Source organism: Orycteropus afer, unplaced genomic scaffold (genome assembly GCF_000298275.1).
Source record: "Orycteropus afer afer isolate SDZICR_OR568_19922 unplaced genomic scaffold, OryAfe1.0 scaffold00130, whole genome shotgun sequence".
NCBI lineage: Eukaryota > Metazoa > Chordata > Mammalia > Tubulidentata > Orycteropodidae > Orycteropus > Orycteropus afer.
Window position 1 is genome coordinate 2,697,049 of NW_006921717.1, and position 10,190 is coordinate 2,707,238.

Consider the following 10,190-nt stretch of genomic DNA (forward strand, 5'->3'; position numbering starts at 1 on the left):
CAGGCCTGGCCTCTCCCGCCCCTCCCTTCTACCCTGTGCGTGCTCCTCCTCGGGATCTGAGTCTGGTTTCTGGAGGAAACGGGCAGGAGGAGCAGCCAGAGCTCAGGGCCTCCGGAGTGGGTTCCGGGCACTCACTGCGCTGCTGCCCCAGGCCCAGCCGTGGGGGTGGTAAGAACGGGGCTCTTACTAGGAGAGAGGGATGCTGCCACAGTGCCCTGCTGGGCAGGGGCCTGTCTGCCTAGCGGAGGTGGCGGTCTGTCAGCTCTGGCTCCACACAGGCTTTCTGGGCTCAGGCGGCGGCCAGCCCCTCACTCACAGGCATGTTGATGTGGGCGCTCAGCAGGGGCGCGGCCTGCCCTTCCCGAAGCACTAGCACCTGTGGGGGGCGTGCAGTGGGGCACACACCGTCTACCCCCTCCCCCGCAAAGGCCAAGCCTGGCCTGGTCTGTATTGGTCCTAGTGACAGGCCCCAGGGGCGGGGGAGGCCAGGAGGCCCTGACTGTGCAGACACCCACTCCCCACTCAGCCGCCCTGTCCCCACAGGTTCCCAGCTTGTCCTCCAAGTACCACCAATGGGCAACCTACCTTGATGATGTCTGAGATACCCTTGTCACTGAGACTCTCCACAAAGGTCTCCAGGGGGTAGCTGAGCCCTGGCACGAGCAAGGGGACCTAAGTTTGGTGACAGAGAAGTAAGGAAATCAAGCCTCCTGGCCGGACAGCTTCGAGCAGATTCCAGGCACTCTCCTGCCTGCTGCCCACTGGCTCAGCCAAATCCCACCAGCCCCCGTGGTGGGCAGGAATGCTTGCCGACAGGGACTTGGCGTGGGGGCAGGGGATGTTCCAGGCTACACAGGCCTCGCGATACCCACCAAACCCACGGCTACTTCTTCCATACCTCAGGGTCTTTCTCAGTTTCTGGTCTCCCAACTCGGGGTCAAACCTGGGCCCTGGGGAAACTCAGTTCTTCCCTTTGTGGAAGAGCCCCCTGTGGCAGGGAGGGCTCCAATCTGTTGCAGGAACAGCTGTGACACACGGTGGGCTCTGGGATCCCCCCACACCCCCAGCAGGCTTCTGAGAGAAGCCATGAGAGGAACCCCGGTACAGAGCTGTCTGCCGGCCCCTGTCGCGGGCTCCCTGTACCCTGGCCCAGGCTGAAAGAGTGGCGGTAAGGGCAGGGCGTGGGTGCCCCTCCGATGCCCTGCTGTGGGTGGAGGGTCTACCTGCAGGCCCCATCAGTTTCTCACCTTCAGCCTGGTGGGGCCCTGTGGCTCTCTTACCAGGCAGCCCCAACCTCCGTCTCAGTGAGGAAGGCCCAGTACCTTGAAGGAGGCCCGGGGCAGGGCGTAGAGCGCCTCGTTGTACAGGAAGCAGACCAGCAGCCCCAAGATGGGCCGGGCCATCGAGGTGTTCTGCAGGTGAAGCGTGAGCTTGAAGGTGGGGCCCAGGCCCTGGACCTGTGCCAGGTGAACGGAGAAGGCCCTTCAGACCCTGGGCCCCAGCCCACTGAATACGCTGCCCTGAGGCCGCCCTTCTCCACCAGCTTCACGCTGTCCGTCTGCCCCTCAAAGTGCCAGAGGCCCCAGCAGTGGCTCCCGTACAGCGGGGGCAGCAGAGGCCTAGGGATGGGAAGGGGCTGGAGCAGGGCCTGGGTTCCCCGTGTCCCCAGCCCTGCCCTGTCCTCTCCTCCCAGGACCCGACTCACCTCCACTCATCCTGGGGGGGCCTCAGGGCCTCCCTTTTTCTCCCGTCAGCCTCTCCCTCCTCATATCCCTCCACTTTCTTTAGAGAAATCGGACACCCAGCTGGATCCGGTGACAGACCTCAGAGACCATTCGGAGCTGGGTGGAGGCCCTGACCTCCAGGTCGCTGGCTCCGTCTGAGGTCTGAGCATGCACCCCGCCCCCCGACACACACACCTGTTCTGAGCAGCCTCAGACTGCCTGGCCGGGGGCTGGACGGCCCTTCCCAGAGGCAGGCCTGCAGAGCCCCTGGGCTGCCCTGTTACTGAAATGAACCATGTTCTCCCCACACCAGTGCTAGAACCCCACCAGCCTCCTGGGAAGTGATGACTTCTGTGACTACTGTCCCCACCCCATGTCCCCCACCTCAAGTCTGGGGCTTATCAGAGGCACAGCACGGGATAGGGGAGCTTGTCCCAGCCTGTGGCCAGCTCAGGAGGGACAGGTGAGGAGAGCTCTCACAAAAGTGGCCCTGGGCCTGTGGGAAGATGAGAAAGGGCTTGGAATTGACTCTGGACCTTAACCGTGAGGGCAAGGGGTTCTGACCTCCCACCTCTGGCCCCTGGCCCCAAGGCTCCCGGCTCCCCACCCGCTCTCACCACTGCGTGCAGCTTGAGTGGCTCCCGGGCCGTCGCAGACACAGGGCTCAGGCTGGATTCAAGGGCCTGCACGTAGGCCCGGGCGGTGCGGAGACGCAGCAGGTAGAGGTCTGTCTGGAAGGTTCTGTGCATGGCTGGGGGGGGACAGAGGGCGAGGCTGATGGGGGTGGGGAGGCAGCAGGAGTTGTGCGTTCGGGCCTCTCAGAGCTGCCTCTGACCGACCCTTCCACCCCTATGGCCCTCTCCTCTCTGCACTGCACAGGCCCCTACAGTGGGAGGTGCTGCTAAGTCAGGATCAGGGCCCTGCGTCTCTGCCTGACCGCCCTTCCCTGTGCCTCTTGGTGGTGGATCTGCAACGTCCCTGCAATGTCCCTCTCACTCTAGCCTTTCCCGGGCTCCCTGGCAGAATGATTTCTTCCTTCTTGTGGGTGCCACTAGCTTCTGCAGAAATGGCCTACTCTCACAAGATACAAAGCTGCCCAGGCAGACCGTTCTCCCTGGAGATAGAGACTCGCCAATTCAAGGCACCTGGCACAAGGCTACTGGGGGATGGATGGACCAATGAGTGAATGAACAGGAAGAACTGAGGGGGACACTCTCGGTCCAGTCCTCCCTCGTGGGTGAGAATTCCTGCATGGGGAGGACCGCTCCCTCTGCACCGCAGGGCCCTCGTCCCACCCCTGGCACTCACGTTTCGAGGTACAGTTACTGAGCAGGGCGTCCCTCTGAGGCTGCCCCAGGACACCCAGAGGAGCCAGGTCTGCTCGATGGCCTAGGTCCCCTCCCACTGTGCTGGGCCCCCAGGTGGCCTTCACCCAGTCCTTGCTGCTTGAAGGGGCAGTGGAGGAGCTGGAGGGAGGGCCAGCCCGAGCCTCACCGGTGCCAGCCTCACGCTCTCGCAGGGTCTGGTCCACATACAGCCGGGTCTTCCGGGGCACATTGAGCTTGGTGGACTGGGCTGGCGGGGGGCCTGCCTCTCCACCCCCCTCCACAAACACGGCCGTGCGCTTCAGGATCTTGATGATGAGACCGCCGCCTGGGGAGGGAAGCCACGGCGATTGGGCCCAGGTCTCCTTCACATTCCCACTCGGACCCCCTCACACAGCGCTGGCTTCCTGAGGAGACCCTGATTTCTGGAGGGTGTGAGGTATGTCTTATAATTTCCCGCCATGAATTCGTGAGTTCATTCAGCAATTACCAGGCTCGTGCCGCTCCTGGAGCTGTGCCTCTGGGCACTGGGAACCGGAAGTGAACTGGAGAGACACCCCCAGCACAGGGCCTGGGCCCCGGGTGTCAATACGGGGCTGGCGAGCTGTCCCTGATGGAGGCAGCAGCCCAGACAGGCTGTGTACCTGCAGGCCTGGTTTCCTCCCCCACCTCCTCTTTCCCCAGGGCCTAGTCTGTCCCTTTCACCCCCACCCCAAAGCCTCACCGGGGCTGGCTCCCCTCACCTTTTGTGGTCATGATGAGGGTGTTGTCTTCCCGCCCATAGCGGCCAAAACACAGGCTGGTCACCACATCCTGTGGAGGAGATGCCCGAGGTTAGTCGGGGAAGAATCTCAGGGAGCAGGGCAGGATGGGGGAGAAGGCTGGAGACCCAGATACAACAGGTGAGATGTGGGGAGAGGCCTGGGCAGTGCTACCTCTCCACTATTCCCTGTACTTCTCTCCTCCCCTCTAACCTCAGCGCAGGGCCATGGTTCCCGACTCAGTCACCGGTCTTGTGGGGAGAGGCTCCAACAGGTGTCTTGGCTTCTTTCTCCCAGTCTGCCCTCCAGCGCTGCCTCCGCTGCCTTTCCGAGTGCGTCTACTCCCCACTAAGAAACTGCTCTGGCTCTGTCCTCCTTGTGAGGCCATGAAGTCCCTCTACCTCCTACATCTGACTCCAGCCTGCCTTTTCTCTTTCTTTTTATGTAAGATTTTATTGTATCTTTAGTGAAAGTTTACATCTTCTCTCAAGCAAATTAGATTTTCTTTTAACAATTTCTGTACACATTGTTCAGTGACACTGGTTACATTTTACATAGAGAATCTGCTTTCTCATTACTTCCATTCTGGTGGGTCTCTTTCCAGTAATCTAGTTTCCATGCCCCCTGGTCTTTGCTTTAGAGTAAGTGTTGACCACTTTTTAAAGGAACACAGCGCTCATAGTATTTATTTTATGAGCCGGTCTGTTATTTAGTGAAAAGATGACCTCACGGAATAGTTTTGGCTCAAGGTTAAAGGGTATCTCACGGTGAAAGTTTCCGGGAGATCTCCAGCCTCAACTGGCCCAGTGAGTCTGGGAGTTTGATTGAGTCTGTTCCACATTGTGCTCCCATTCGATCGCATCCATCTACTGTGTCCCTGGTCAGAATGTGGTAGCCAGCCAACATCTAGTCTGGTCTTAGGAAGATGAGGCCGTGGTCTGCGCAGACTACTACCAGGCCTGTGAACTAGTTTTTTCTCGGGTTTGGTTTCCTTCAGTATCTTTGACGTCTGATGCACAGAGGCCAATAGCTGTAGCTTAGGGCCCACCTGCCTTTTCTAGCAATTGTTCCTGCCCACCTTCCTCCCAACCCACCTCCCATCTGCCCTCCCAGCACACTGTGGGCCCAACCAGCTGCTGTCACACCTTAAACCAGGACACACAGGTGCACGCACACATGTACACAGCACACACACACACAAATGCATGTGCACGTGCACACACACAGTTCTGCTGTGATATGATGTGAATTCTCTATTATTATTCTTTTTAATGCTGCTGGGTTGTGCCCCACTAAACTGCTTTAATGATTCACAACTTATAGTTTGAAAAACTCTGGTCCCAAACTCATCAAACTACTTGGATTCCTTAAACAAGAACCTTCATGCCTCGGCACCCTTGCCCATGCTATTATTTCCTGTCTGGAAGGCTCTCTTTCTCCATTCTCCCACTTGGCAAACCAGTTAACCGTCACTTGCTGGTGACTCCAGTTCCAGGAATCCCACCCCCATTTGTCGCCCCCGGCCCCTCCCTGCTCTCAGCACTTGGACACCAGTTGGCCTTGCATCTCAATTAGCTGTCTCTGGAAAGCAAGGGGTGACTCATCACTTTCTGTCCCCCAGACAGGGACTTGTGTCTGTGAAAGGCAACAGAAGTCAAGGGCGGGGTGGGGTGGGAGAAGACTCAGAGGAGGAGCCAGCAGCAGCTGCCGGGTCGGGACCCACCGGGGTGCGGATGACGTTAAGCAGGGCCTTGTCCCGGTAGATGCGGATCTCGCCGTTGGCCAGCGCGGCCATGACGGCCTGCAGGCCCCGGGAGCACTGCTCCAGGAGGTTCATGGTCAGAATGGCCGCGGGCATCTGCACTGTCCACAGCTTCTTACCCTGCAAGGGGACAGCAAGCGTCTGCAGGGGGCTCGGGGTTCAGAGAGAAAGAAGTGTGGTGGGGTTCCTGGAAAGGGAAGCCGGAGGGGCTCCCCTCTGAGAGGGACCGGGGAGCCAGGAGTGGAGGGGCAGGGAGGGCTACTTGCCCGGAGCCCACACCTTGTAGGTGAAGCCGTGCAGGCTGTCTTGGGTGCTGCCCACCACCAGGACCTTGTGGACCCGGACAAGCCCCACGGGCTGGGCGCTCAGCTCAATGCAGTACTTGGGGCGCTTGGAGTCTCTGCGGAATAAAGACACCCTCTTGTAGCCCCAGAGAAACTCTCCCCTGATGTCCCAGACTCACCCTCCTCTTCCTCAGCCCCACAGAATGTTCCAGGAGGAAGCCTGACCCATCGCACCACTTAGTCACCCTGTGATTTGGGTAATATCCGATTTGTTTTCCTTCCCTGCCTCCCTCCCGCCTCTCAGCGGTGACTTGTACGGTGACCTTGCATCTAACAAGAGTTTACAGTGAACTTGGGAGCCTGGGTGGTGTAGACGGTTAACTCGCTCAACTGGTAACAGAAAGGCTGGAGGTCTGAGTCCACCAGACACCTTGGAAGAAAGGCCTGGCAGCCTGCATCTGGAAACCGAGCCACTGAAAACCCCGTGGAGCCTGGCGCCCCCTGACCCTCACGGGCTGGCCGTGAGCTGCAGACAACTTGACAGCCGCTCTCTCTTTTCCAGTGAGTTACCGTGGGCTGGGCTAGCCCGTGCTGGTACACCTAAGCAGGTCACCGCTTTGTCAAAAAGGGTGAGACCCTGTCCCACGTAAATGCACCGTCAGTTTCCCAGCCAATGAGTCTCTTTCCCCGCCGACCAACCACCCACAGGTTTGCCTCACTCTCCTCCATCACAAGTCAGCAGCGCCTCCCATCCGGACCTCGGCAAGAGCTGCCCCCGGCCGCCTGCTCTGCACTGAGCGCCCTTCCCATCTACCCTCCACACAGCAGAGTACCTTGAAAGTAAATGGATCATATCGCTCTCTGTTTTCCACCGCACCGCTCTTTCCCAGGTCTTGCAGAGCAGGTCCTGGTCTCCACCTCCTCCCTGCCATGCTCCTCCCTGCCCATCAGGCTCTAGTCCCACACGCAGTGTCTTCCCACCTCGGGTTGCACGAGACCTCTCTGCCTACAACACTTCCTCTCATCTGGAACAATGGCTCCTCCTTAACCTTCAAGTCACCTCCACACACTGCCGTTCCCTGACCGTCTTCACTCATTATGCTTTCCCACTGAGCCTGTAGTTTCCCTTCATGGCACACATCCAACCTGCATCGTTACTGTGGCTTGTGACTTGAAGGTCTGTCTCTCCCAGGAGGGCAAGGCCCGTGCTTTTGCTCGTCAACAGATCCCTAACACCCTGTGCAGTGCCTACTGTGCAGCAGGCATTCAGTACACAACGCCTGGGTTTAGAAAGGAGTCTGGTGAGGAACACCAACCAAGTGCGTGAGGAAGTAAAGAGCTTATGAACACGTGCGACTGTGTTCGTCTCCTCCACCCTCTGACTGCACTGTTGGTGGATTAGAGCCGCCCAGCCTAGTCTCCCACTCCGCCAGACCCCTCCCGTGAGCTTCCAGACCCCCTCTATGCTCGTGGGCTCCCTCCCTGTCTCAAGTTCTCAGATCTTTCTGGCCCCAGATTCCAGCCCCAAGGCATCTGGTTTATCTTGTAAGCCCCGGAAACCACCGGGCTTCTGAGATGCTCCCATGGCCCCAGAGGTCATGGGTATGGTTCCCGCGGCCCCAGAGGTCATGGGTATGATTCCCGCCGCCCAGAGGTCACAGATGTGGCTACCTTCTCAGGATATAGATGTTGCCGTCACGACAGGCAGCAGCGAGCCGGAACTCAACGTCGAACTGGCCCGAAATCTCCAGGAACACAGGGACGCTGGGCAGACTCATCTGCGGAGAGAGGCTCTGAGCCGCTTCCCCTGGCGCCCTGTCCCTCCCTGCCCTGAAGCAAGTCCTCCGAGTTACCTCTTTGTCTAGCACCCCCACCGCATCACTCACACTCTTCTGGTCACAGTTTGAACTTGTACAGTTTGTCCAGAGGGGACCTCGGCAACATGTAGCAAAAGCCTTATTATTATGATGCCAACGCCCTTGGACTAAACTACGGCGCTCCTAGAAAGGCATCCTGAGGAAACACCTGGACAGTGGACTGAGATGTCCAGGCGAGCAGGTGTGTCACACAGCATTAGTCATAGTGAAAGACAGAACACAACTTAAAGGTACAACAGGAGGTGACAGGGTGCACGGTTAGGCATAGCTCTACAATGGTTTCATGTGGCTTCTAGACAGGGGCATGAGGTTTTATGCAGACACCCGTGAGATTCGCCAAGTGAAAAGAGCAGGTTATATGATCCTGAACGACAATCCTGTTTTATGAAAATAAAGTCTGTACCTGCGTCTAAGGTGAGAATGTCTCAAAGGACATGTGCCAAAACGGAACAGTGGGTGTGGCAGATGGTGGGACTTTGGGGTATCTAGGTTTCCTTGATGTTTGTCTCCATTTCCTAGTTTTTCCACAATGAATGTGTATTGCCATGGACTAACTGAGGGCTGGGATGGGGGAGCCTACGGCCTGGGCCTTGGCTGAGCCCAGGACCAGGCCCCGCACTGACCTTGCTCAGAATAGTGAAGGCCTCAGGATCTAGCACCAGCAGCTCCTTGTTCTCAGTGCCCAACACCAGGCAGGACATGGCGTCCTCGTCAGCCAGGTTCTTCTTCAGAGTGGTCATGGTGGTGATGACTGTCTGCACAAGGAGCCCGGGGGTCACACAGGGAATCCAGGGCTCCCCACCTGCCAGCCCCAGACACTGCCACGATGCCGTAGGAAGGGAGGAAAGAGGGAGGAGGATGAGGAGGGAGAGGACGTATCGGAGATGTGATGAGAGACTTTTATGCAAAGGTGTTTACTGCAGCAAACCCAAACTGCTACCAAAACAGAACTGATTGCCTGAGTCAATCATGAACTATCCATGCGATACAAAAACCAGACATTACAGAGTCATGTGTGTAGAAGCAGATTCAATGACAGGAGAAGAGAGGGAGGGAGGGAGGGAGAGGGGAAAGAAGGAAGAAGGGAAGGAAGGGTGGAAGAAAGCAAACCGAGGTAAAACCACTTATGTTAGTAGAATCTCAGCTTAAAAAATGTACGGAGAACACGCTGCAAAGCTAAATACCCTTAAATACACACACGGGTGATCTAGCCAATGAGGACACAGACGGTGTTCAACGTCTTCATTAGGGTTTTCTACAGTTTCTACCGTCGGCACACGTTCCTTCCGTAATTGCCATTGGAAACAAGAGAGAAGGGGCTGCTGATCCTGTTGGGAAGTTCTCTGATGGAAATAACTTAGCAAAACCATGTTTTTCTCTGAAGAAAGCCGCTCACTGTGTGATTGCCTTTAAGACCGAACCAGGAGTCCCCTGGAGTGCCCAGTGAAAGGACAAAGGGTCCAGAAATGCGGGTGTGGTGGCTCCCAGTCATGTGCCCAAGGCACATGTTTGGAAAGACCATCCCTCCACCCCAGACTGCATCTTCTAAGCAATTAAGTCACTTCCCTAGTTTTAAATCCTCAAAGATAACCACTAGCGATGACTGCAGATCCAAACCAACGTCACTAGGAGAGGACGGTTCCTCACTGGCCTAACGCAAGCCAAGCCGAGACCCGAGTGGGTCTGTGGGCTCCTGGGACCTCCCATAGGAGGCAGATGGTCCCCGTGAGGCTTTCCAAAACCCGGAAGCCCACCCTGGAGTCAGTCCTGCCCCTGCTCAGGTTCATCACTACAGCCTTGGAAACATCCACCAAGAAACTGTGAGGGAAACATCTGTTTCAGTGACCCAGATGTGGACAGCTGCAAAACCAGACAATGCCTACTCAGACAACGAGACAACCAAGGGGCCTTGGAAAATGGAACCCTAAAGCCTATTTCACACTCAAGATGCAACGTTAAGTCCACAAGAGAAGCAGGAGATGGAGCATATTTCCAAAGAAGGTGTAGCAGAGAGGTAACAGCGGTGACCTCCAGGTCACGGGATTACAGACACCTAGCCTTCTCCTTTAAACTCTTCTTTATTTTCCAAATTGCCTATGATGAGAATGTTTCACCTTTACCCTCAGGAAAATACAACTTCTAGTCAACAAATGTGCTCGGTCACAGGCCACCTCGGAGTCACTCTAGCTTTCTAAGTATAGACACAGTGTCAGCTGCAAAGTGAACCTGCTTGGGTGTGGTGGTCCAATTAGGCAGTTTTCTTTCTCAGTGATGTCTCTAAAGGAACACTGTAAACGATTTTTACAGGGAAAAAAGGAGAGAAGGGGCAGTACCTGCCGCTTGATGGCCTTGGACTTGTGCTGGTTTACAAACTCCTCCATCTCACCCAGCTCCAGCTGCAGAAACCTGTTCACACAGACGGCTAGCACCTGCACGCAGGGCCCTGCCCTCCTCCCC

General features: G+C 57.0%; 1 protein-coding gene across 1 annotated transcript in view; it reads right to left on the bottom strand.

The window, feature by feature from the left end:
- Window positions 1-289: 289 nt before the first annotated feature.
- BBS1 (Bardet-Biedl syndrome 1) overlaps window positions 290-10,190 on the bottom strand; it is a 17,049-nt gene continuing 7,148 nt past the window's right edge. The window contains exons 7-17 of the mRNA XM_007944726.1: window positions 10,067-10,139; window positions 8,357-8,488; window positions 7,528-7,634; window positions 5,852-5,972; window positions 5,534-5,692; window positions 3,793-3,862; window positions 3,219-3,377; window positions 2,342-2,475; window positions 1,323-1,457; window positions 586-672; window positions 290-376 (exon numbers count right to left, since the gene is read on the bottom strand). Of these exons, the coding sequence (XP_007942917.1) occupies window positions 290-376; window positions 586-672; window positions 1,323-1,457; window positions 2,342-2,475; window positions 3,219-3,377; window positions 3,793-3,862; window positions 5,534-5,692; window positions 5,852-5,972; window positions 7,528-7,634; window positions 8,357-8,488; window positions 10,067-10,139 (1,264 nt within the window). The remainder of the gene's footprint in view (window positions 377-585; window positions 673-1,322; window positions 1,458-2,341; window positions 2,476-3,218; window positions 3,378-3,792; window positions 3,863-5,533; window positions 5,693-5,851; window positions 5,973-7,527; window positions 7,635-8,356; window positions 8,489-10,066; window positions 10,140-10,190) is intronic.